The sequence below is a fragment of the Barbatula barbatula genome, assembly GCF_947034865.1.
Source record: "Barbatula barbatula genome assembly, chromosome: 3".
Taxonomy (NCBI): domain Eukaryota; kingdom Metazoa; phylum Chordata; class Actinopteri; order Cypriniformes; family Nemacheilidae; genus Barbatula; species Barbatula barbatula.
Genome location: NC_136764.1, coordinates 12,844,074 through 12,871,646, shown reverse-complemented (window position 1 = coordinate 12,871,646; position 27,573 = coordinate 12,844,074). Strand labels below are relative to the sequence as shown.

The 27,573-nt window shown below is 37.5% G+C and overlaps 2 protein-coding genes across 3 annotated transcripts in view; both read right to left on the bottom strand.

Moving 5' to 3' along the window:
• The window catches only part of greb1l (GREB1 like retinoic acid receptor coactivator), a 38,740-nt gene extending 16,204 nt beyond the window's left edge, over nt 1-22,536 (bottom strand). The window contains exons 1-6 of one of the 2 annotated variants that reach the window (XM_079451581.1): nt 22,474-22,536; nt 3,315-3,417; nt 1,999-2,158; nt 1,625-1,801; nt 1,228-1,404; nt 726-902 (exon numbers count right to left, since the gene is read on the bottom strand). In XM_079451581.1, coding sequence (XP_079307707.1) covers nt 726-902; nt 1,228-1,404; nt 1,625-1,801; nt 1,999-2,155 — 688 coding nt within the window. In that variant the 5' untranslated portion in view covers nt 2,156-2,158; nt 3,315-3,417; nt 22,474-22,536. Of the gene's footprint in view, nt 1-725; nt 903-1,227; nt 1,405-1,624; nt 1,802-1,998; nt 2,159-3,314; nt 3,418-5,730; nt 5,973-22,473 lie in introns of those variants that run through there. The other variant, XM_079451580.1, reaches the window with a different exon arrangement.
• A 1,126-nt stretch (nt 22,537-23,662) lies between these two features.
• Nucleotides 23,663-26,686, bottom strand: LOC306891921 (tripartite motif-containing protein 16-like protein). The gene is made up of 6 exons (XM_079452547.1): nt 25,877-26,686; nt 25,603-25,698; nt 25,282-25,515; nt 24,968-25,121; nt 24,831-24,887; nt 23,663-24,494 (listed from the first exon to the last, which is right to left on the bottom strand). Exons 1-6 carry the CDS (start codon nt 26,471-26,473, stop codon nt 23,971-23,973), a joined length of 1,662 nt encoding a protein of 553 aa, XP_079308673.1. The 5' UTR covers nt 26,474-26,686; the 3' UTR covers nt 23,663-23,970.
• Nucleotides 26,687-27,573: the final 887 nt, after the last annotated feature.

The following is a 27,573-nucleotide window of genomic DNA, read 5'->3' as shown; positions in this document are numbered from 1 at the left end:
CTTAAATGTTGAGTGAAGCATGTGTTTTATGGGTAAAGGTGTACGATATATAAGTGACAAGAAACAATAAAGTTTTTATCATTGGCACAGAATCTGATTAGGCCATTTTAGGATCATTTCTGTATATTATAAAGGTTTCCTGTTTGATTTATACGATTACGAGTGCCACCTAAAAAAAAATTACGTGTGATTGATTTCAAAGTAAACATTTTAAAAATAACATTTGTACAAACTGACAAATAAATCTACAGATTTAAAATTATTAAAATAAAACATAGAATGTAATATGAAAATCAATTATGAGATTTTGAGCATCAAATTAGTTGAGATACAGTAATCAATTTTTATTTATGTTTAATCATTTTATAATCATTTATAATATATTCAGTAACAATGGTGTTGAAAAATACCAAAGGTTTGCTTTTTAAACATGGATTCTAATCTTTGACATGGCCTTATTCAAGATATGCAGCACAAAATGTTCTTTCAATTATGTAGAATTAATTTATGTTGAAAACTGAAAGCGAAAGAAATACTTTTTCACAGGTAGAATCACAAATTATTACATAAATAAAATGTCAATTTAAATGTTTAGATTGCATTTTTTAACATCAACAATAATACATTCTGAAATAACACAATGTGGATGCAGAAACACGGCTGCTGTTTATTGGGCAAAATGCATATTGTATATCATTGGCTCTCTATGTTGTATGAGCAAGTACCTTTCCAGCAGATGAGAGCTCCTTTGCACAGAGCACCCTGCGTGTTCTTCACCAGGTAGTACTTTAAGTGCTTCTGCTTCTTCGGCTGTGTGGATAATTTCAAGTTGATGTGGTTGGAGAACTCGGTGAAGTAGCGAAACCCTTTCTCACCACAGCCCACGCAGTTCCCTGAAAATCCTTTACAAACAAATTGCCACACATTATAATGTGCCGTGAAAATGCTATCGAAGGCAGAGTGTATTAAAAAGGTTATTTTAATAAGTCAAATAAACTGTACCGGTATGTGCCAGTAGGATATAATGTAGTGTAATGGCACAAACATTTGATTTGAAGGTGTTTTTTTTGTCAAAGCAATTACAGACTATATACAGATATACAAGTCATATCTGTGTGATTAGAGATGTAGGAATAATGTAAGGAATAACATTTGGCAAGTGATGCTCTTTTAGAATAAATCTCAAGTGTAACTTCATACTAGCTTGGACTAAACTGGAACACCAACCTAAAAGTGCATTTTTCCCATTCTCATCTGGCAGGAAGCGCTTGTCCACTGCACAAACCAGGATGTGCTCTGGGATGCTGGGTGATTTGGCACCGACCAGCTCGAACCCTAAGGGAACCTCGACAGACTCTGTTGCCATGGAAACCAGGCGAAGGTCCTTTCCTGCTTGACAGAATCCTGGAGACAAAAGAGTTGAGTCGGAAACATGCAGCTAACATGGGATGATTCACTGCATTTCACCTGGAAGTGGATATTTACAGCAAAAACTCTAGCATGCTCAATAATGCAATTTCCAGTTTGTTCTTGAAAACATCAAACATTACTGACACAATAAGCATAGGGAAAAAGTGTACACAGAGTTTTAAAACGTGGGTATATTTCTCTACATCATTCATACCATCGATAGTGCAGCATCCATCAGGAGGAGCTCCCTGCAGGTAAGGCAGGGGTGGACTGCTGGTGTCCGAATCGTCCTCATCATCCATATTCTCAATGCAGCTGGAGGACTGACAATTCACCAGCACATGACCAGATGGGTCGGACCTTATTCTCAGGTCCATTTTTGGTTTAATATCTGAAAAGCGGAAAGAGGAACAGGTGTGACATTGTAATCTTGACGAGCAGATATGACTTTCCGAATAGATGATTCAGAGAAGACGTTTAGCTTTTCATGTTGGTACATCTCTCCTTCAAAATGCAATTTATACAAGACGAGCGGTGAGTTTCAAGTTAATTTTCTGAGAAGACAAATGAGCGGATGACCTCGCTTACCTTCCAGGTTGCTAGGATACTGATCGGGCTCCAGATAAAGCTGGGTGAATACAGGCAGTGGGTCGCCTTCGCTCGATCTCAGCGAGGCCTCTATAGAGTTGTGCAGTGCTTCTTCGAAGCGGGCAGACTTCAGCTGCCCCGCGTACGAATTCCCCATGGTCTGAAAAGCAATGGAAATCATACAATAATTTTAAGAACAAAGATGCCAACAGTTTGTATGGTTAAGCTATCATTAATAACACTAATCTCTAAAAAGAGAAAAGGCCTTAAAGTGAAGTTCACCCAAAAAGTATAATTCTGTCATCGTTTACTAACCCTTTTGTCATTTCAAACCTTTATGACTTTCTTTCCTCCACAGAACACAAAAGAATATATTTTGAAGAAAGCTGGTAACCGAACAGCACTGGATTCCATTCACTTCTATTGTATGGACAAAAAACCGATGCAAGTGAATGGGGGCCAGCTAACAACATTCTTCAAAATATCTTCTTTTGTGTTCTGTGGAAGACAGAAATTCATACAGGTTTGAAATGTCAAGAGGGTAAGTAAAAGATGACAGAATTAAAGTCAGTTGGTAGAACTATCACTTATTGTTTTTAACTCCATGTCTAGATTTCAATTTCACCATAAACACGGCTATCATCATCCTTTTTAAAATGACATGAACCCAGTTGCTGCCATATTACTGGCAAAAACAATACAGGAACATCTGGGTGGGCATGTGTTGCGGGTATTTGAGATGGCGGACGGCTGCAGTGGCACAAAAGATATCATCCAAACACATCCATTCATGACTACTTATAAATATAATTTGTAATTGTTTTCATTAATGGAAAAACGTCCATGAGAATAATAATATGGACTGTTGACTTTAAATTATTCTATAATAACTACATTTTTTCACAATTCCCATGTGTAATTGATTAAGTCTTAATTAATATTTATTTCATTCATTTAGAAAACAGCAAATACATCAAAACTATGAAATTATGAAAAAACTATGAAAAAAACTATGCACAGATTTAACTATGGTGATCTATGATTATGTTGTGATAAAAAAATCCTAATTAAATCAAAACAGTTATATTTAAGAATATAATCTATTCTGGGCTCTTATTGGCTGCCTTTCTCCATCGTTTGGTCATTCGTTTCAATATTTGAAACATTTGTTAGTGTACGTTTCTAAAAATGTACCATCAGATCAAAAGCTTTCAAAGATCATGAAAAATTGACCCTAAACTTACATATCAGTTTAATTGTATCTTGATCAATGTCTTCGGGAACATTTCCCTGATACCCAGAAGAAACTTTCATACCTTTTATTGTATTTATTTATCTACAGATGGACAGGATCATCTCTTCTCCATGTTACAGGTATATCAATGTTGAGGTGTGATCATTGTAGTAAACCCCCCACACCTACAGAAAAAGTTAGGGAATAGAGTCATGCTCAAAACCCAGATTATTTACAGTTAAAATAAGCACAATAAAATAACATTTTGTAAATCATGTGTTGTTTAAAAGCATTAGGAAGGTACAGGAGAAAGTGAAAAACAAAGGCAATATACAGAGGTTTACATATAAGAACAGTGCTTGATTCAGTGATGCATTCCAGAATGAGTTTATTTTAAAATACTGAACAGAGCATTTACTGCATTTTAGTATCCTAAAAATGATTAAGAAACTGTAATATGTATTAATCCTGTGTTATCTGAGATCAGACAGTTGTTTGCTAAAAAGAACAGATTGCAATGTTACCCGACATATGTAGCTGTTAACTGATAACGGTGAGGGATGAGTTATATGACACTACGACCTCAAGGGAATGTTTGTGAAGCATCAGGGAAAGAAACTCCATGTCTCTTACTTCCAGCCCTACACAAAGACTGATGAGACAGGTTTTTGTTCTTTTGGCTTGGTAAAACAAGAGTGAAATGCAGTAAAGCAATCAATCAATCAGTAAATACTGCTGTCATGAAGACCTTTTTTACATGTACACAAATATGATGCAATAAATTCAGATGTGAAAAAAATTAACAGTAAGACTCGAACATTTAGACAAAGATAAATACAATAAAAAAGTTACTACAATTACGCTAAATACACTTAAGGGAATTAACTTTAGGTCAGCTTTTTGTAATCTGTGCTCTAGGAATCATTACCAAGGAAACCAGATCTAATTTACATGTAGACTCCTACCATCAAAACCACACGCTGGAAAATCTCACCTTTGCTTAATTTGTTGGTGGATTTACAAATCATGATTAAGGATTTCAGAGCAGCTAAGAAATCTTACCTAGATCAAGAGGGTATTGAGGGTTCTGTACAACAAACCCTGAACATGGAAATAATAAGCTAGGACACCCTGTCCAACAGCAAGCTTACTGGGAGCCTGTTTGGCCAAGATTCATCATGAACCGTGGTAAACAGATGATAAGTGAGATAGCAGCACCTGAACATAGTTCAATAACGCCTCGGGCAGCTTTTGGTCCAGTTAGACTGGTAATGACATTTAAGGGGTGTTAAATGCTAATGTGGACATGCCAGCAGAGAGCCCTGCCTTTAGGCCAAGAGCTGTTTAACCTAAACACAACCAAGTCGTGGTATATCCTTACTGCTTCAATGTAGCTTTTCAGATTGCATATCCATCCTATATTTGGTAAAGTACAAAAATGTTACATTATGCAAATTCAATCTGTTAAATAAGCCACTTAAGGAAATATATAGACAAAGCTAAATTAGACAAACTACCCTAAACAAAAAGCAAACATTGGAGTCTGAACCAGACTTTATGTAATAAATATATATGAAAATGGTGCTTCCTCACAGTGAACCCAGAACACATTAGAAGACATTATCTCCATTATAATGTAGAATTATCTAACTAAAAACAGAAATAATGACATCCTTAAAAAAAGAAATACAAACATTATACGCAGACAAAACAAAACAGTCTATAGACATAAACATGCAAAGCTGCTAATGTCTCAAGCAGTTTGTTTTGTCTCAGATTTTACAACAATGTCCTCCAACAGACGCAACATTTTGAGAACATTTCTGGATCACAGACCATACGCTTGTATGCACAACTCTATCAGTTTGTAATAATAAAATAAGTAGAGTTAAAATTGAAGGTTTAAAAGAAACCGTGCCAATATAGTGGAGTTCAAGTGTGGCAGTAAATGTAGTCAAATTTGGTAACAGTTCTTTCCCACACCACACTGTTACAGCAAAGGTCCCCCTTTTCTCTCTGTCAGTCCACTCCCTCTTTTGTTTCCTTGCTTATCTGCATAATTACATTACATTTCTGACAATGGTAAATGAGAGCAAGTACTTCTAGTGCATTAACAAATTCTGCTTTTTAATTCATGAAAATACCTAAATATTTTTTTTTACAAACAATCACATATAAAACACAAACACTACACTAGCCCTGCAAATCAATGCACACTTCAATGAAATGCTACACTTTGCATTAAGATGTAAATATTTCAACTTGGCCATCAGCACTGACCCATTCACACATAGATATTTTTACTTTCAAGAGCATTCAAGCAAGAGGAAACAGACTTTAAAGACCAAGACCCTGAGCAGGGGGATGGTAGAGAGATTAGTCATTGCAAAAAATGTAAATATCTTAAAAATAAATGGGGTGCTAAAAGCCATGGCCATTGACACCATGTTAGCAGGAGCCGGTGAGTGTCAAAAAAATCTAACATGACGCTTCTGTACCTTTCATAAGCAGCTGGGGTGTGGAGTGTGCCTCAACAACTTCCACTGTAGACCTCACTCAAGCATTCAAAGCAATTTCCATAGTGAACGTAACGTCCTCAGAATATCCAATACCAGCATTAACACCAAGACAGTATTCCTCGTTCCAAGCTACTAGCTCCCTGGTCATGATAGTCCTGAGTTGGGGTGGATTCCAGGAACTCCAGCGCAACCACCCTCTCTGTCCTACGCTCAGTGGCTCTGGATACACAAACTCACACACACTCGCATACACAAACACCGGGCCCTCCCCCATTCCACTTGCCCCCTCCCTCTTTTTGGCCATTTGCTCTGCGGGGCGAGAGGGGCATTCACTTAGGACTCATTCATCTTGGCCCTTGCTGACCCCCTAAGGTGACAGATGCTGTTGTGGAGAGGGCCATACTGTCGAGTGCGGCACAATAGAGGTGAGGTGCCTCCGCACGCCACACGCGTACGGCATTTGCCATGCATGATACGCAGATGCCACTTTCTTGACATGACACCGGAGACTTTTGGTGAACGCTAAGTACTGCACGTACAGATGGGGGTAAAACATGAGGCGAAGGATCGTTTTCCGGGGCCCTGGCCTCTCTTGTGCCACTCCCTGTTTTATTGGGGCCATTTTACTGATAAACTAATGGCAAACTGGGGACACTTGCTAAAGAATGTGGGGTCAGTTCACATTTTGGCTGTTGGCCTTGCACACACATCCCTCCCCTCTTCCCAGAGATTGACGATTAACTGAGAATTTAACCCCATTGTAAACAGCCGTGGTGAGGACTCATCTGGTCAAAATACCTGGAGTATGTCAAGGCGCATGATAGGAGAGTGATGTTTTGCACTATCCTGGGTTGATCATTTCCTACCGCATGCCCCAGAAAAGTGGCTCAGAGGAAGTGGAGGAGATAGCGAGGGTTTGAATGCAAATACAGGAGGATCGGGTTCCCCGGTGCTTCAGGATCTCTCTAACAATGATTCCATCTCTCTTCTTCATCTCGTACACTAATGACAAAATATTGTGACTCAGGGGTTGATCCTCTCATTTCAGGGCCCTTGGAAGCAAAAATAGAAATTGGCAGCATTGTAACAAGCAGCTGAAAATCAATGGTGCTCTTTTTGTGAAAGCTCATTATAGATCCAATATGCCAATCCTCAAAAATAAACTTGAAATTTATCTCACTCTCTCAAGGCATAAAGTGTTAAATGAAGTTGCATCAAGGTGACCCTGTAAAATGAAGGTAAATATTCAAGTAGATTTAATCAACACGACCGGGATCAAGTTTTCTCTACAGCCAAATAGTAGGATTTGTTAATAATTGATAACAGCCTATTCCAAAAAGGTGACTTGACGCAATGGTTCAAAGAGTGTGCTGCCTTAGAGCCAGTGGCACTGAAACACATTTGTCAAAGTTAAAGACACAAAGAATTTGTCAATCAAACATTAAAACAGCCACGTCAACAAACAATAGCATTAGAAACAATAAAGGTAGGAACATTTTACTTGAAATTATGTTTTGAAGGAACGATATGTTAGAAAAACATATGATTTACATGTAAAACAAATACAACTGCTTTCATTTTCTAGATTGTAAGACAAATAATTTTGACAAAGTACAGTAAACAATTGTTAATTTTATCCATCTGCAATGTTGTTTTTAGAACTGTTGTTGCAGCAAATACACAACAGTTGGTCTAAATTGAGCTGTATACTTTTTCTCACCCTAATAAGAATTAGTAGATAGTGGTTAAAGCAGTATGGAAGTCAGCTTTAAACAATGACCGCCCACCCTCAGAAGGCACTATTAGCCCCCCAGAGTCATTAATGCTGTCGTTCCAGCTAATCTGGAGGCTTTGTCTAAACATTGTTTATTTTAATTGCAAGGTTTCTCCTTAACATGCCGTTTGGATCACGCAATGTCTATGAATGACCCTGAATGACAAATGTGAGATATTACATCAGATCCACACTTCGTTTGTGGGAACAAATTGGCCAGGCTCCCATATCTTTGTAGAGACTGTAAAACCTAAACATATGGAGGATGCAGCCCAAGTTCAATTTTTAAAGTAACCGAGGTGTCGATTTAAGCCTCCGTCTTTAACGGTATAAGACCTTAATGGGTCATTGGAAAAGGAGAAAGAGAGCAAAGCAGAGGTTTCCTTTGCTCAATTGAGCTTGTGGGTAAAACAAAAGAGCCAGTGAGTGAAGTGTCCCTCCTCTTGGCTATCCTTCAGCACTGCTTTGAGTCTCTGGCCCTGGGCACTGACAAAGGGAAGTATCTTTTCCACCGCCATCAGAGAATAGATGAGTCATGTGGTGGCAGCTCTTTCAACATCTTCTGGAGATCTGCTTTGTCTTGTTCTTGGCTTCCTTTTGAGAAGTGTCCCATTCTCTGGTACAGAAGAAACTCATTGCTGCCAGACAATATTATTGTTTGGACCTAATGGGACAATACAAGTTGGACAATCTTTGGACAATCTAAAACCCAAATCGGCAGATATCTGAAAACTCTAATTCTAGCAATTTTGATAATCCAATTGCACAAGGTTGGGGTCAAGGTTGGGGTTACCAGTACAGAATGACTGAGGGTAAAATACTTGTTCAAAAAGTGTAACTCATCTTTGGCTTGACTCTCCATAGTAAATCTGCCTCATTCCAGCCAAACCAACATTTTTTCAACACAAAGGGACAAATTTAATAAAAAATGTTTAATCCTAAAGCCATCTGAATCTGGAACCCCCAAGATAAGGATGGGGTAAACTTGAGCAGAATTATCAAGTAATTTTTTAAAGTGACAAATTCCTTGACCTCGCATGGATGTTATAAAACAACTCAGAATTACAAAGATGAGGTGATATCAGAACGTGATCTTAACGCTGTGACAAATGAGCATCAGCTGGGTAGGAGGGAGATTTAGAGGTGGCAACTGCTACAGCTCATCTAAGCCTTCAGGAGCTATCTACTCAGCGTCAGAAAAAACAAACCTTCCCTAACACGAGCCACAAAAAACAGCAAGACAATGCGACCACCACGTGAAAGTCGATGCTGCCACGGCACGTTCTGCCGCACTGACCACATAAGGTCTGTTCCAGGCGTGGGTCTCACGCTGCTTGTCACACTACGGGCAAGTTGTTGTCCCTAAACCCTGCACTCATTTGCCTATTAAAGCCCTCTCACAGACTTCCTGCTGGGGTCCAGGAGTGCAAATCTGGGCTTTCCAGCGAGACCCTCATATGAGCCAGGCCAGTGCAGATAACCTTTTCTGCTCTGCCACACGGACAAAGGGGGAAGGGAAGATTGGGGGGAAGGCAACACCACAAGCTGAAAGCCAAAGCTGAAATCAGCAGTGGAGAGAAAACCCTGACTGGTCAGCGAGCGATTGGATCCAGGGGGTTGGAGGTGACAGCCCGGGGAGAGGATTAGTCCAGCAGTGGACGGGGGTGGTGGGCCAAGGTTAGCCAGGGTTTAAGGGGGTGGAGGCCTGGGAGGATCAACAAAAGGAGTATTTGGGCAGATGAAGAAGTCATCATCATTAAGCCACTGGAAGTTTACTGTCCAGTTATAAAAGTAACTGGAAAATGAGCGGGGAAAGAGGGCAACTTTAAAATACGGTCAGTAGACTGCAGCGGGAGGGATTGTGGAATGCTGGGTTCATTTATTAGAGTAAAAAACTGCCTTTGCATGACCAAAGCACTGATTAGAGCTCTGACCTTGCCATACACTTAGGTTTAGTGTAACCTTCAACTAATTCCTGCATTTAGACAAATGGACAAATGACCCCTTCAACAATATTAGTGGTATTAAAGAAAACAAGATTTTGGAGACAGCGTAGCTGGTATTGCTTAATTTAGGCAAAAGCAAACAACACAAAATTTAACAATGGACAGTAGTAGAGACTGCATCCTAAAGCATAGGTGCTCTCTGGACTAGGGTTCATCGTAGTCCATCAACAAAACACTGATGACCATGGCACTCTTTTCCATTAAAATGCCTTTATAAATTGTTGAAAATGTTTGTTTACCTACCCATCTGGTTAACTGGAAAAGGTCAACTACAGTTTCACACTTCAAGGCCGAAGGGCTGGTGGCACATTTAAACGGCCAACTATGATGCCAATATGCCATTGACATGACTTGGGCTCACTAGTGAAAAGTTGATGCATATGGTTTATTTAAAAATATATGGTATCCATGGGAAATTCAAGTGCCATGATACCATGACGACATACAAAGAGTTCTTTGGGTGAAGAACAGCAATGTAGCTAATGCCAATAAACCAGAGACCTGCAGATGAACCCAACCCTGCATTTTACAACTCTCAGACCACAGCTGAACGCTATTATTCACTGGGGACAATAATAGTACAACTAATGGGTCAAATGCATTTCTTCTCCCTGTATGATTTGTTACTCATTAACTGTTATGCGCTGATGACCAGAAGGGATGTGGATATGGGCAAATGTAAGCGTTTTATTTTCCAAGCGAGCTCTCCCTAGTATATTTTGGCTTAAACATTTGGTAAACTCACACTTTCACCTCACAGATTCTAATGGTTTGTTAGTTCTGCTATTGTTGTCAGGATAAAATAACCTTATAAACAGACATTTCTTTTACAGTAAAAAAGGGGTCTTGTTTAATGGCCCTGTGTGGCATGAAGCACACATTATCAAAACAGACAAGCCTTATCAGGTGACAAGGGGCAAAGAGAGGTCAGATGTGCTTCCTGACACAATTCCTCCTCCTTTGGCGCTTCATCCATCATTATTCAGGAAAGGAATACAGTGTGTTGGCCAAGAATCACAGTTCACCATGTTTTTCAAACAGATATATGAAATCACATGACATTTGATGAGCCATCACTAGCCAAAGCAACACAGATATTCAGTGTTAGGACAAAATTCCAAATTTGAATCCACAAAGAGTAAAACTATTTTTCCAATACTGTTTGAACTGGTTGGATCCTTAGATGATCTTGCACATCTGGTTAACGGGAAAGGGTTTCCTTGGACCCAAAGTGTTGGCACCATATGCTAATACTGCATTCACAAAATGCCAGAATTGCAGTAATTTAGAGCTAGAAAAACGTTTTGTTTTACGAAAGTTTCAGTGACCATATAGGCCTACTGTAATACAGTCTCTACCTATAGGCTATTGGGTTATTTTTTCCTATATTTTGAGAAAATCTGAAAAAAAAAGAAAATGTATCAGTGGTCCAAACAATGAAAGTCAATAGGGTTCAATGTTGTTTGGTCACCAAACTTTCTTAAAAACATCTTCTTTCTGTTATTTCTGTGTTTTTAAACAAATAAATTCCGCAAATGCAAAGTAAAATAAGTTTTATTTGTTTTCTTGTCATTAACAACCTTACATAGATCTGTTCTATATTATAAGTGTATCCATAAAAATGAATCATTTCTAAGGCTGGGGATGTATGAACATTTCAGAGCAAAATCTCAATAAATCAATCATAACATAACTGTAGGCAGAAAAATAAAACATATGAGTAAGAAAAACTGTACTGCTCAACAGAGCAAATAGGAGTGCCACCAAGTACATTGGGATATAGATACAGTATATGGACATGAACATTCTATTCCCTAATGTGCATAAAAAACAAGGTTACAATCCCACGCTTCCACAAAAGACAAATGAAAGTAAAATTGAGGGAATTGATTAATAAATCATTCATTGAGTCAGAGGAAAAGAAAATGAGCTTTCCCCTCATCAGAATGAAAGTCACCTTAAATGAGTGAGTGACGAATGAACAATGAGGGTCTATAATGTTCTCAGGAAAGACCCCCATCCTCAACCCTTCCCACTTCCTCGTGGAGCACTCAAATGTATCCAGCATGCTCCTCTTCCTGACCCCAGGCAGCCTCTGCTGCATCAGGCCTGGTGTGTGTGTGGCGGGTGACAGTGTCATGCTGATAAAGCCGGGTGAGTTGCCCACGGTGATAGGGTTGACATTTTAAATCCTCTTGCTCCTTTTTTGTTGTTGCGATGTAACAAAGGCAGGTTCAATCTATTGTCTATACTTTCCCATACAAATCAACAATTAAAGCTGTGCTGGGAACAGTCGGATGGCTCTCAGATCAGCTTTGTGTCATGTACAGGTCTTTTGAAACTGTTAATTATTTGCGCAAACTGGACGGACTATAGTATGAGCATTACTGTAATTTACTGCTGCAAACTAATGTACCAACAACGAAAACGTTTTGAGGCAAACAGTTTTTAAGCCCTCCGTTTTCAATTTATGATAGTAACCACAATTTTTGCCATAAAATGTTACTGTAAATGTACTTTCAGATTTACTCAATACTGGTTGGAACTACAGTTACCATGGAGAAGGACTGCTACTGTTTTTTTCTGATGGCAATACGGTATCCCACTGAAATGGATGTACAAACTGTACATTACAATAAGTACTTCCAAAATTTGCTATGGTCTCTAATTCATTAAAAAAACTAGTTAATTTCTAAAAACCTTTCTGAAAATTCAATAACAGTAAATATCTAATTAACCAACTGCTTGCTAAATGTGATCCTATCTAACAAACTGATGGCTTGTGTTATACGCCAAATACTAAATCAGATTCCAATGTGTGAGTACTAATCTGACAAAAGTATGTCTAGAGAAGTACTTCTCAATGTGGAAAACAGAAAGTTTATCTGAGGAGAGACCAGGACCTTGCATATGTCCATCACAGGTAAATATTTACCCTCAGTCTTATCATGAGCAACAGCGTGAGTCACAATGCGTCCTGAGTTCAAATGAGCTCCAACCTCTATATAAATTATCTTTGTATTAATAATATAATATTGTAAAATATGTGGACATCAAAATCTTTGTATTAAATCTGATATTAATGTGCAAGTCTAATTGCTCAATTATTAGGAATATAACTTGAATCGACCAGTGATGCCCACTGCACAAATTGTCTGATAATTTACATTAAGTTTTGGACAAGGTTTAGCTATACTTTAAGTTTAGTTAATTAGCAAGTACCACAAAATGTACATACTTCAAACAAACAATATACTTATTTCATTAACTAAATAACTATAACTTAACACTATAAAAAACTAGAGGGTAACATAAAAAGCTACATAAGAATAAACAAAAAACAACACTTTCATTTAGTGTGACTATGCCACAACACTTGTGAATAATTTGGCAAAACCCATAACTTTTTAAATTCAGTAACTAACTTTCAAAGTTCTTCATATTTGGTCTTATTGCAGGTCTGGGAAAAGCTTTTGGATTGGTTGATCAGGATCAATTTAAGTATACGGCAGAAACAGTATTTTTTAGATCAGCCTAGACCTCCTCTCTCTTAGCCTGAATGTTGAGTTCTAAACTAGGTCTTGGTCACCGTGACTTTGGCCAGACCAGACCGGCCCTATTGGCTTTCACTCCACAGCCCACATGCCATCGCCCTCCCCTGAGCAAGTACGGGTGACCTTGGGCTTAGGAGAGTGTGTGAGAAGCTTTGTATAGAACACCAAAGTGACTGAAGATTGCTAAAATATTTAAACAGAGCTCTCATTTGAAACCAAACAGTTTGGTGGAAAAGAAACCATTACAGAGCAGCACCCTTTTATGAGATCCACCACGTTCTCATGGTGGAAGAATCTCCTGTTTTGTCAGGTCCATCCAGTACCTCCAAAGAATTTATAAAATGCAGATGTGGGGTGGAGTATTTGTGCATGTGTTCATGAAGAGGGAGTATCCTCACAGGCCATGTGCTAAAATAATTTACTCTGCCGGCCTGCAAAGCCTAGTAAAGGGATTAAATAAATCTTGCTTGAGTATATTTTACTCCAGGGATCTTCAATGGTCATGCACACAAAATTATTTTATAATTTTCTAGTGTCTATGTAGCTCAGTTAGTAGAGCATGGTGCTAACAAAGCCAAGGGCTTGGGTTTGAGCAGGGAATACAAGGAATGCTAGGACAAAGTAATAACAAAAAGTAAAATAATCTCAAATTTACATTTTTATCCAAAGCGACTTACAAATGAGTTAAACAATGGAAGCAATTGGAACGACTTGAGGACAACAAAAAGCATAAGTGCAAAGTAACTGGTCACATACACTCATACTGGTCTCAAATAATACTACTTATAAATATTTGTGTGATATATTGTGTGTTGTCCTCAAAATAAAAAGCAAAACAAATGTTTAATAGAAAAAAGGTACTGCGCATGCAAAATACATTCTGTACTCTGTTAAGGCAAGTAAATCAAGTTTCTCTTGCCTGCAACTTTTCAGTTTGGGTGAACAACATGTACTTTAACAGACAAGCCAAAAGAAAGGAATTCAAGTTATAGCTAAAGAGGGAACAAAGAATAATCTGCCAAAAACAAAAGGCTCTCGAGGGCTGTTATACAACATATGAAAAATAAATTACATAAATTAATGAGGTTTTTGGGCAAAAATGTTGTTGCGTTTTCGCTTCATTGCTAAAGGAGATATTTATTAAATGCGCTCTGTAGAGTAGTTTGACCGTTTAGGGCTACTATAGAACATTTACATTTATGCACTTGGAAGACGCTTTTATCCAAAGCGACTAGCATTGCATTATACTACACATTTGTTTTTTAAGTATGTGTTGTAGAAATAACATTTACATTTAGGCATTTGGCAGACGATTTTATACAAAGCGACTTATATTGCATTATCCTTAACATTTATACATAGGTATCTGTAATCCCCTGGGATCGAACCCACAACCTTGCGTTGTTAACGCAATGCTTTTACCACTAAAATACAGGAAATAATTTTTTTTTAAACCTCTGAAGACATAGTTATGTACATTGCATTTCTGTCAATAGATCCTATTAAATATTACACACAGCACTTTTAAATATAACATCACTCTTCTTAACAAGGCTTACAATTTCAGGAATAATTTATATCCATAGCCCAAATATTGCAGATGTGATGCTTGCTTTAACAAGAACCACTAATAAACCAAGCAGCTATTTTATGACGTATTATAAATGGCTCAAATGCTGAAATGTTGCCAGACATGTGTTGAACTCCAGCTATCTGGGACAGTGCCCTCCACCCTGCTCAACACAGCCGCCTCATTCTTCACTGTGACATGTCTTCCTTCAAACCTGAGTTGCTGGCATTGTTTCCAGACATGTTTCCTGACAAATGACTAGAGGCCGGAGCAGATAAGCTGTGAGCGCCGAGGCCCGTGGATATATAAGGCTTTGAAGGAGCGGAGGAGGAGATGGTCTAGAACCCATCTGCTCAAGATAAGAGCCGTCCGACTCATCAGCACCCAGGAAAACCATGACAGGACAAGGAGATGCACGTCCATCTGCAGCACGCCCAAACACACAAACGCATACACACTTCCCATTACTTTTCACATATACAACCTCAGTAAACACAACCTTACTGAACTGGTGCTGAGACCTCCAATATTACATTTTATATACTATTAAATAAAAAACTATAGCTTGTTTTTATTTTATGTTTTTCTTTACCATCAACAGTATTAATGACCTTTATCTCTTCCAATCAAATATGCCAAGTAAAAAATAGAGTGACAACAGCTTTCAGGTCCAAACAAAGATATATTAGCTAATGTGAAGGGCTTTGGAGGAGAGGAGCCCACCTCCTGTGAAGCGATCAATGCACATGAAAGCAAGAGGTCAGCAACCTTTGACATCTCCATTCAGAGGGGGGAGGGCACGTGATCTTTTGTAAAATTAGCTACATTGATCCAATTGTGTAATATTGTCGAATGCAACCCCAGACTGTGAGGCAGACGTTTCTTTGAAATTTATGTCACTGTCCTTTCAGAGCAAAGCACTTCAATTTGAACGCCAATAGTATAACCACTGTTGCTTTTTTATAAGAAATACAATGTGCAATGTCTTTACGATAAAACATCTCACACGAACAACTTTTCATTTGCAACTCGGTTCTCCCAACAGTAAGATTAATGAGAATAATACGACTTTGCGACGTGCATTCATTTGGATGTTATTAAAGCAATCAACTGCTTCAAATCCCTCTGGTTTTACGCAAAGCAGTGGAAAACAATACAAAAGAAGTTCCAGGAATTCCTGCCCTGTCGTTAAAGTAGCGGACAGGTTAAACGTTTACAAGACATCTAGGTCTCCCCTGCAACTGTTGAGACTCATGCTTGAGGACAGGGGTCATCGCCGGTTCCCAGGGCCGTCAGGTGGAAGAGGGGCAATAGGCCGCTGACCGCTTAGCTAACTTCAAGGTGGGGCAAATTTAACTGCTTCAAATCAAGCATGGTTGTAACTGAGGATGCGTCAAATCAGTGAATAAGATTAATGAGGTCTTTAAGTTGCATGGGCAGATGGTTTGTTAATATGACCAAGAATATTTGAGTAGGTGAATGTGTACTATGGTGTGACAGCAAAAAACCTAACAATGAAGATAAATCTTTCTTATGCTATTTTATGTTATAAATATAAATATTATAATAATATATAATAATATATTATATCATTGCTATGTCACAGTAGAGGGCATAAGTACGGTGTATTTGTAAACTACCCATTTTATCTGTGGTAAATAAAGTAGATTTTCAGTGCTTCATATTTTCACAACACTGGTCACATATGGCAGCTTGGAAACACAATGCATTGAAATAAATAAAAACTTACTGTATTATCATCAGACGGACAACATTAAGAAAAATGTGAATCTGTTGTTAGAATAAAAGAAAAGCACCAACCACAATAGTGATTTAATTCAAAAAGATTCACAGGTGTAACTTGCCAATACATTTGCGAGTGCTCACAGTATACCAAATGCTATTTTGTCTCTGGGAGGCAAAACTATTCAGAAAAAAGTGCAGTGGTGAATACTTTTTATAGGCATTGCCTAAACAAGAACTGAACAGTGTGTCCTGAAAAGTTTATATAAAGTCACATGCCAAATGGATTGCCAAACATTCTGCCTGCCAAAAAGAAACACAGTACATCTCAGTCACGGTCAATTTACAGTTTCTCACTATATGAAATAAAAAAATTTGTAGTTCTCTTGTCATTTCAAACCTGTGTGACTTTCTTTCTTCTGCAGAACACAAATGAAGATATTTAAAAAGATGTTGGTAACACAGCACTGGACCCCATTCACTTCTATTGTAACCAATGCAATGACAAGCGTGTAAGCAAATGATGACAGAATTTTCATTTTAAAGGTGAACTACTCCTTTAACTGACAACCATCTCTGACCTTCACCGGGTAACCATGGTCACACGGGAAAGGCAATACTCATCTATGCTACACAAGAGGTGCTACCTTTTCATAATCATGTCAGGACCACATTAAACATTCTATATATAAATATTGAGTCAGGTCCATATCAATAGGTTTAGCGCTTTGAAGCAGACTCAAAACCGCTCTAGTTGCCAAAGTGCAGAGCACAAAATGTTCTCTAAAACAAAATATATTTTTAGTCATTATTTACTCACTCATGTAATTCCATACCTGTATAACTTTCTCTTGCAGAATATTAAAAAAGGTATGGACAGGCATTGTTTTTGTCCATACAATGAAAATAGATAAAGGTGTGCAAAAAACAGGTTTCATTTTATGCCTCACAGAAGGAAATTAGTAGAAGTGATGTACAATGGTGGAAATGCAGTGGAACAGGCTACTTAATACAGATCGAGATGTTTGTCTACAGAAAGAAGCACCTGCCGCCCGAGTCAGGGTGAATGTAAAACAATAGAAGGGATTTTAGATGCTAGTTGGACAACGCTTTATCTCGCCTCAGCCTGCTAAGAGAGACTTAAAAAATGAAAAGATTTCATTATTTTTCATTAGTTATGGCAGACCACCAATTTTCTGTTTCCTAAGAATATGTTACATTTTCAGTAAATATCACATTAAATGTAAATGCAGCAAGGCCATGATTCATCCTAAAGCCATTAAAAGGTATAACATCTATTCATTTGGCAGACGCTTTTATCCAAAGCAATACAAGTCGGAGAGCTTTTAACATTTTGTCAATAGAGGTGTAATTTCCTGTGTGATTAATTGAAATGGTGGAAATATTTAGTTTAGTTTTAGAGACACTTACAGAAATGTGTCCTTCATAACTAAGCAGTTAAGATGATCTGTCAATGCTCTAGTTGTGAGATATGGGCAATGTAACATTTTTTAAATGTTGACAGTTTAAAATGCACTGAAGATATCAACAGATCAAAAGTCCGGCCTTTTTTTTGGACAACTCTATATCTAAGGCGAACAAACAACAATATGCATAAATACAAATTAAATGAGAAAATAAATACCTGTATAGACCAGGGTAGAAACCTTCTAAATACTACGTCATAAGAACGATGTAGTGACCAACGTTTCAGGAAACCCAGCCAGAGACATTGAGAGAGGTTTTTTGACAGCAATGGCTATTCATGGAGGCTCTCAATAGTTCCCGGAAGTTAATAACACGTGGAGCTGCGGACAGTAAACATTTAATCCATTTATACACAAAAGTCATTTAATGATTAAAAAAAGTTATCTGGAATTATCTGAAGGCTCCTTGAATCACGTGAAAGGCGAACATTTTGATCTTGCGTTGGCGCAACTCTGGTCGCAAAGAAAGGCCTCTCTCTCTCAATGGCTCTCGTCTGACCCCCAGTTAACTTCCGGTTTGTGTTTGGCTAGTGTCTAATAATATAACTTTTGTTTAATTTATGTTAATATTCATTTGTATCATTATTTTTCTGTACACAGTAACGTTTGTTTAGGTTGTCATTTGTTTAGGGAGCAGCGCTCATACGGGCCAAAGCTTCGACGCTCATGCGAGCGGTAATGAACTGATTTTTCATTCATTAATATGCGGTGAATCATTTTAAACACGATATCGTTTTGTCACAGTTGCTTATAATGCAGACACAGCGTGACTCCATTTGCGTGTCGAAAACACGTTAACAACTTGCACAAGCTTTGCGGGGCCATCCAAGTTCAGATATATGCAAGTTTATCTACACGCAGCGTACTGTGCGTGCTCACTGATCTCGCCAAAGAAAGAGGGAGCGAAAGAGGATGCGATAGGCAGCACAGATAATGAAGAAAGATAAATATTTGATTGATTTGTTAACGTTTGTAAAGTAATTTGGCAATTCTATCTACACCCGCCTGATGAAATATTGCAATAACAGATGCATTTGGCACTACAATACAAATGACCACCGGGGAAGAATTACAAAACTGCATATATAATTGTAATGGTAATTAAAGCAGCTTAATTGTATGCAGATTTACCTGATTGCTTTGCTTCTCTTTGTCCGGTGATTGATCATGGTGTTACACAGATCAATACTGAATACTGAAAGCCAGGTCCTCTTGACTTTATTGATATCCAATACAGTTAATATTAGATTTTCTCCCATCCCACTTCTCTTTCCTTGTTATGACAGATGGACGTATCACCACATCCTCTACATGACATTGTCAAAACAGGAGATAATACATTGATAAATCACTATCATCAGAAAACATAGAACGCATGTGCTGTTTGTGCAGTGGGCATAATAAGTTTCATCAAGAGAGAAATTGCATAAATAATTGGCGAGTTCTTGTAAAAAAGTGTTACCTTGGTTACAGGAAACTAAAAATAAGAAATCAATCAACAATAGAGGGTCTAAGTCACATTCAGCTGTGTTATCTGTGTAGGAGATGTCAAGAAGCTTTCAGCAAAACCTTTGTGTCCTCCCTGCAGGTTCCTGGCCAACGCAGACAATAGGTTTCATGTATAGCCGTGGAGAAGAGCTTTAGGGTGAAGAAGTGCATTCTCATTGGCAATCAACAAACCTTTTTTTTCGAGTACTCCTTTGGAAACATAAACTCTGCAGAATGGAATTCAGAAAAGTGTCGGTAGCTGTCTTTAAGCTGACAGGCCAAAATGTAATCAAGTTTTGCCTGATTTTATGAAGTTTTACAAATAAGTAGTCAACAATAAATGCTTACAAGTTAAGACTTTAAATTGATATGAAATATTGAGCAATTACGTTACATTATGTTTTAAAAAAAATTCAAATGAAATGTGTTAGCTAAATGTTACTGTCTATATAATGTATTGGTATATATAATTGAAAATGATTTATTTAAATAATTAATTAAAAATAAAAAAGTATTCTTGAATGAACTATGGTGAAACATTTTAAAGGAGATTTTTTTTCTTGCATTACATTTTTTTTGTTCAACAGTGTTTGGTGAAAAATATCCTCTAAAAAAAAAGCAAAGTGGATGAAAATATCAAGATATTTGTTCCTATATCACCGAGTCCAGTTTGTTGGCAATGCAGGCCTCCCAACAGGCAGCACCATATTAGAACCTTGACTCCTGAAATCGTAAAACTTAGTTCCTCCCTCTTCTAAAAAGGGAAAGATAGTCAGTCAAAGCGTCTTTCAAGAAAGAGAAAGAAGGCGAAAGAGATGTCTCTCTACATGCTATGTCAGGACTGGCTGATGGCGGCAATGTAACAGAGGCTATTCTTATCTCCTCCAGATTAACTTCCAATTGTTTTGAGCAAACAAAAGCTGCATCTTAGGAAGCCACCCCCTAAAGGTCCAGATGGTCACCGTCCAAGACCCCTGACCTAAAGGCTCCGCAAAGGGACAAAACTGCACATGCCTCTAGCACTGAAAGGCCACCCAGCAAACGTAGTCATCTCGGCCAATCAAAGAACTGCGGTCACACTTTCATAAGGTCTAAGCTCGTGCTGATAAAGTGGTGGCTTAGCCAGTTGGTCTGATGGTCTAATCACCTAGGAATGGCAAATAACAAGCAGGAGGAACCAGATTAAATTACCACTATAGCTACATGATTGTATAGAGTGTATAACTTAATACCTGACCATTGCTATCTTGATTAAAACCTGACTTGAGTCTTGCTTCCTTCCAAGGGTTCCTACTCCTCCTAAACCTACGTTTTTGCTATGGTCCATTTTGGCTTGTTTGTTGGGGATTGTATAGGGCTAGTTCTTGTAAAACTGTTTGGGAATTATTTATATCGATATATATGAACTGATCACATTATTAACGAATACAGGCGCGGTTTAAGGCGAGAAACGACGTTCAAATGTCACGAACAGGCAATTTGGTTTAATCATTTGTAAACACAATGTCATATATGTCATTAAAAGTCATATATATATTTAATTTGTCAAAAAACTGTAAAATGTTTCGCTGCATCTGGGTTACCCTGTGTTATTAGCTTTGAGAGGTTGTTATCTGGGAATAACGGACCTGCAAATTTTGGGACTGGCCAGTCAGAATCAAGCATTCCGCCGAGTTATAAGGAAGAAATTACAAATAATTATATCTAAAATGAAAAGATAAGATAAATCACAAATGTCAATATGAAATCACTACTGACCCTATTTGCCTTCTTTAGAAATATGTCACCAATGGTGTTACTTTGATTGATTGGTACACATTATTCCAAAGAGAAAAGATGTTGCTCTGAAATGTCTTCCTGTACACATCATAATGCCATTTCAAAGTGACTTTAACCACAGTTATTATTTGCCCTGCAGTTGACTTGCAAATAAAAATAATACAATCTATGGTAGTATTTACAGAACAACAGCTGAGAGATTGCTTCAGTTTCATTATCAAATGCATGCTTCCAGCTTTTTCATGGGTTTTGGCTCCGAAGTGTCTGTGACCTCTTAGGCCACTGAGCAGAAATGTTTAGGGGGTGGTAAAGAATGAGACCAAGAGGACACAGGAATGTGACAAAAACATTGCCTTTAAACCTCCAGGTCATGGGACCTTGAAGGACATTAGATGAAAGTCCAGTTTAAATGGGAAAGTGGTTGACACAGGTTTATACACAAAGTATATCAGATTTATACAAAAGATATTAGTAAAATGATTACCATTTCAGCCATTAACAAACCATGGTATAACCGTAGTAAGCATAGTTTCTTGGTTTTATTTGCAGTGAAAACATAATAATCACTCAACACAACATGTTCTAATAAGTAGTAAAACTGTGGTTATACAAATGGTAATGTTAAAAAACATGGTTAACAACACTTTTCCTAAAACCATGGTTCATTTTCTGAAGACCAGTCAGCTAAACAATATGATGCCAAATGCAATAAACTTAAGTCTAAACTGAAGATCCGAGTCAGAATACAACACTAGATTTAATACCTTACACATGGTATCTTAGTTACTACTAAAATCATAATATATCACAATGGAATTTTTCGCAATTTTTTATTATTTTTATAAAAGCATTTATATAGCCTATAATGCAATTTGATTATTTATAAAAAGAAATATATTATATTTGTATATGTTCACGATACTGCGGGTTTCTACCTAATACCAAGTTTACCTGTAAAAATGAGCATTAATAAATGTATAGGCGGAAAGTTCGTTTTAAATCGATTTTGATCTTTGCATGCATCTAAACCAATTTTCTTTCCTTAAAACATTTGCAAATAAGTGTTTACACACAGTCGTATGTCGATACAGAATGAAGCATCATGTTAACTCACAATTTATCCTTGTCAGTCAAGTGAACACTGCGCATAATAAACTAGAGATGTATTATTTCACCAGCAATTTCGACATTAATCTATTGATAAACCTTACTGCTTGATATCAATCTCGAGTCAACCTTGAACCTCAAACGTAAATATACACAAATTAAATGTTTCCACGGTTTATTTAGAGCATAGAATCCATAAAGTATCATAACTTACCGAATGATAACGATGAAACGTTAGATCCAGATGTGAACGCTTTCTCTTCTCCTGCTGTTTTCACTTCATTCTCGCTCTCGCGGACTGACAGGCTGCCGCTGTGAAACTGCACATGACGTCAGGAGAACTGACTGTATGTTCTGTCACGTACCGTTTGCTTTCAGTGTATCTGCAAAAAACATTCAGCTGCGTGAAAAAAAGGACTGTGTGATGTTTTATCATTGTGCAAATACCATAATGAACAATCAGCTATTCGCCATTAAAATGATGTATTAATTAACGTAGTGTGCTGTGGGCCTTATTCACATGGTGTTCTATGGGTTGTTATATCCGGGTTGCCAGACCACCAAACCTAATACAACCCACGTACTGTAGACTAATGTTTCCATTAAAAACAGTACATGCTGTGATGTTGCTGTTGTTTATTCAGCAAGAACATCTGTATAAAACGTGTGTTCGTCACATTCTTAATTGCACAAAAGAAAATCAAGTGCAGTTCTCGTGTGCTGATCTGGGATGACTTACTGCTGGTTTATGTTATATTTCTGTGAAATTGCATTTGTATAGGTCTTTTGACGTCTTTTGTAGAGCACATTTTGTTGGATGTCAGAGTCAGTATTATTTTATCGGGTGGTTAACATTTTCAAATATTTTTCTAATTAATTAGTACATACAAGGTAAACAAGTATATAACCATTATAAAATCATTCTCAACTCATAAATTGTGAATATGTTACGGTTTCAAAATATTATTTATAGGCTTTGTGTATAGCGCCCACTCCTGGAGGTTAAATGATCAGCCTCGTGATCAACCTGACAACATCATCAGTTTATATTTGTTTGAGTTTCCAAACAGAATCATTAGTGAACAATATATGTTGGAGAAAATATAATACACAGCAAGAATGTATAATACAGTGATAGTCGAGTTTATAGATAGAACAATGAAAAGTTCTGATCCGAGAAACAAACAAAAAAACACGTAGGTATACACGTATAGTTAGTGTATATTCTTTTAAAGTTTATTTATGGCAGGTATTGTTAATAACGTAACTGTTTTATTTGTTGTTCTTGTGGCATTGTCAAATTAAAAAGAAATGTAAAGTAAATGTAACGTGGGGCAAAATGACCCTGTATAGATATAGATCAACTAGCGACAACAAATTAATTTGTGTATTTTCTTTTATTTAAAGAAAAAAACAGAAGCTTATTCACACTCCAACCAAATGATAAAACAAAGCAATTTGCCTTATAACATGAGGTTTTAAAGATTCAGCAGATCTACCTGCCAAAATTGGTTTACATTACACTGCTTATTTGTAAGATAAAAAAATATTACAGTAACTAGTGAAATGTTACTAGCCGTTTCAAGTAATGGCCACTAAATCTTTTGAACTTGAATAGATTAAATTGCTTTTTGAAATAAAATCATTTGTCATTTGTGTAATCATACATTTAACATTTGTATAACCTTTGCACAACCTATTGGACGAGATGCTACAATTTTACTGTAGATTTGTTTTTGACAAGAAACCCAGGATAGAGAGGTTGAGTGAACGTTGTCTGGACTTTGTGGATGAGTGTCATCGTTTCAGAAACACTGTAGAAAGACAGAGTCCCTGCTCTGTAATCAACATACACTCCTATTCTAGAGCAGCTTGAGGACACATGGAGTTTAATCCATTTATTGTTGTGCACGAATGAGTATTTAGAGGGAGAGCAGAGCAAACTCCAGGACTGATTATTCCCTCCAAATAAACACTCATAACCATTTCCCTTTCTGATGATGCTCTTATATGCCACAGAAATCAACACACCTTCATTCCCACTCCACTCAACCTCCCAGTAACAGCGCCCACTGACACTCTCCTTACACAACACCTGCCACCAGTGATCAAATCTGTCAGGATGATCAAGATACTGATGATGGTCTGTATCGGTGTTGGTAGCTGTTCTGTCCCCATCTGACAGACGAAGGTGTTTATACACAGTGTTTGAATCCAGTGTGAACTGATTGGCGTCTGATAGAGATAAAAACATATTTGCGTTTAGAAGTCCTATTTGATCAATGTTTTAGTCGTTTATTTCTACATTTAGATTTTATTTACCTTCTTTACTATATTGTCTCCTACATCATTGTTAATTAATGTATTTTAATCAGACTGGACTAAGAAAAACAGGAAAGCTTAGGACCAAACCTTTTGTTTCCCAAGAAGTCTGGATTTCAACTGATATTATATCTTTGATATTTAGTGTAAATTTCTCTTAGATTTTTAATTATTAACTCTCAAAAACGACAATTTCTCTCTAGTACACCATGTGCACTTAAATATTTCGGATACTTAAAAATTTCTTACATCGCAGAAACTCTTCCCTGGTCTTGTGTTCCTCAGAATTAATTCTGATATGTGTAACTAAGAAAAAAAAAACAGACATCAGTTAGACAGTCATATTATAAATATAACCTTAAAATAAGTAACATCTGCTTCTTTACCTCTATTAGGCAAACTTTTTATCTCGTCTCTACAGAAATTTTGCAGTTTTTCTTTCAGTTGAGAGACCGATTTTCTTACATCATCAAAAGAGAGCAGAGGACTGACGTTGCCCAAAACCGTGGAGTTAAGAGCTACAGAGATTGATTGAAAACTCTGCAAAAGAAAACAAAAACTCATTATCACCACACTTTCTCAACTAGACAGCAGATATTTGGTGTGGTCACAATAATTTTTACCACATTTTCTAGTAAGTGAAACTCCCATAATATGCAGGATAACAGACAAAATGTGTTTTAGGAAAGTGTTGTGTTACCTGCAGGAAATGGATGTGATTGTCTGTGTGTGAAAGCTGCTCCAGTTCAGCATCTCTCCTCCTCAAATCAACGATTTCTTGCTCCAGTCGCTCCAGGAGTCCCTCGGCTCGACTCACTGCTGCATTTTCCTGATCTCTGATCAGCTGTGTCACCTCAGAGCGACGTCTTTCAATGAAGCGGATCAGCTCAGAAAATGTCCTCTCACAGTCCTCCACTGCCGTCTGTGCAGAGCGCTGTTAAAACAAACATAACAGTCAACTCTTATAAAACACAAACTGCTCTTCTAGCTGTCAACAGACCTACTTCTGCTCAAAGCTCACCTTATGAGAATCCACAGCATCTCTCACCTCCTGAAGTTCATCCTCTCTCTCTTGTATTCTCTGCTGAATTTTTCTTTGCGTCTCTCCTAAAAGTGTCTGTCAAATATATAATAATAATAATAAACAATGTTAGAGAAAACATGTTCGTGGCAGAGAAGCCCACTCACTAAATTAAAGCGTGGGGTCAAGGTAAAATGTAAATACAAAAGATGTCCACGTCCTAAGCGTGCACCATGTATAAAGAAATGTGTATTTAGTAAAGGAATTACAATACCTGTTTCTCAGTCCTCTCTGCTGTAGATGATATAGTATCGTGGTTTTTATGTTTGCCCACCACACATAGCAAACAAATGCACTGCTGGTCTGTTCGACAAAAAACCTCCAACAATCTGCCGTGTTGAGAACACATCATCGTCTTTAGGTGTCCGCTTGCATCAGTTACCTTGTGCCGTTTAACCGAGTGAAACTCCTCGTGTAGTTTAAAGTGAGTCTGACAGTAAGATTCATGACAGACTAGACAGGATTTAACAGCTTTGTATTTTCTCCCAGTACATTTGTCACACTCCACATCTTCGGGTCCGGCGAGACAGTTAGAAGGACCAGCGGTTTTAAGCTTTGGCCGAAGTTTCGTCCTTTTCAGGTCCTGCACCAGATCAGCAAACATCACATTCTTATATAAAGCGGGTCTTGGCGTGAATGTGTGTCTGCACTGAGGGCATCTATAAACTCCAGTCTGATCATCCTGATTCCAGCATTCTGTGATACAATCCATACAGAAACTGTGTCCACATGGTATGGTTACAGGATCCTTCAGTAAGTCCAAACATACAGGGCAGCTGAACTTGTCTTGATAAAAGCTGGCATCTACCATGTTGCTGTACTGTGTGTATATACATATAAAATGCACTAACAACTGAACAAAAGTTATAACGTCGGAGTTGATCAGTATGCACCAACCAGCATGGAGTCGTCCCGGTGATGAACCCAAACCGTATATTAACAAAACGCCGCAGTGCTATAAAAAAAAACCGTTAACGTGAAAGAAAAGTGTGTAGTCTTCTTCTTCTTCTTCTGATGTTTATATGGCGGTTGGCAACCAACTAAAGGTGCATTTCCGCCACCTACTGGGTTGGAGTATGGAGCACGACTTGGTTGAATAAATATATATATATAAATATATATATCAATTATATCTTATTTACCAGTTCTGTATCCTTAATAAATTTTAATAATTTCTCGTGTATTTCATAATTTGTTCCTTCTCCTAATAATTCCTTTAGTGAATAATTGCTTACACCCCTATCCTTTAGTGACTGAATTAATTCGAGTCTTTCTCTATTGTATGCTGTACATTCTAGTAAAATATGCTTTACTGTTTCAGAATCTCCACATTTATTGCAGTTACCAGTTTCGTGTTTTCCTATTTTATGTAGACTTTGGTTTAGTGAAGTATGCCCAATACGTAATCTCGTAATTATCACATCCATTTTCCTGTTATTTATAGTTGTTCTTTCCACCCCCACGTTTCTTTGTATGCTATACATGTGTCTTCCTCTTATTTCATTATCCCATAAACTCTGCCACCTCTTTTTCATTTCAGTCCCGATCATCCCCTTAATTTCTGCTTTACTCATCTGAACTCTGATGTTGATCTCATGATCTTTCAAAGACTCCTTTGCCAGTTTATCTACTTCCTCATTTCCCTTTACTCCGACATGGGCTGGAACCCACAGAAAACTCACCTTTATCCCTAATTGCTTTATGTTATATAGCTTCTGTAATGTTTCATTTAAAATATCTTGTCTTGCTAAAGATTTCCCACTTTCTAGACTCTGCAAAGCTGATAGTGAGTCTGTACATATCACGCTACTGTTAGGCTGCTTTTCTTCTATCCATTGTAACGCCAATAACACTGCTATCAGTTCTGTTGTAAAAACAAATATATGATTTGTTGCTCTTTTTGATATTTTA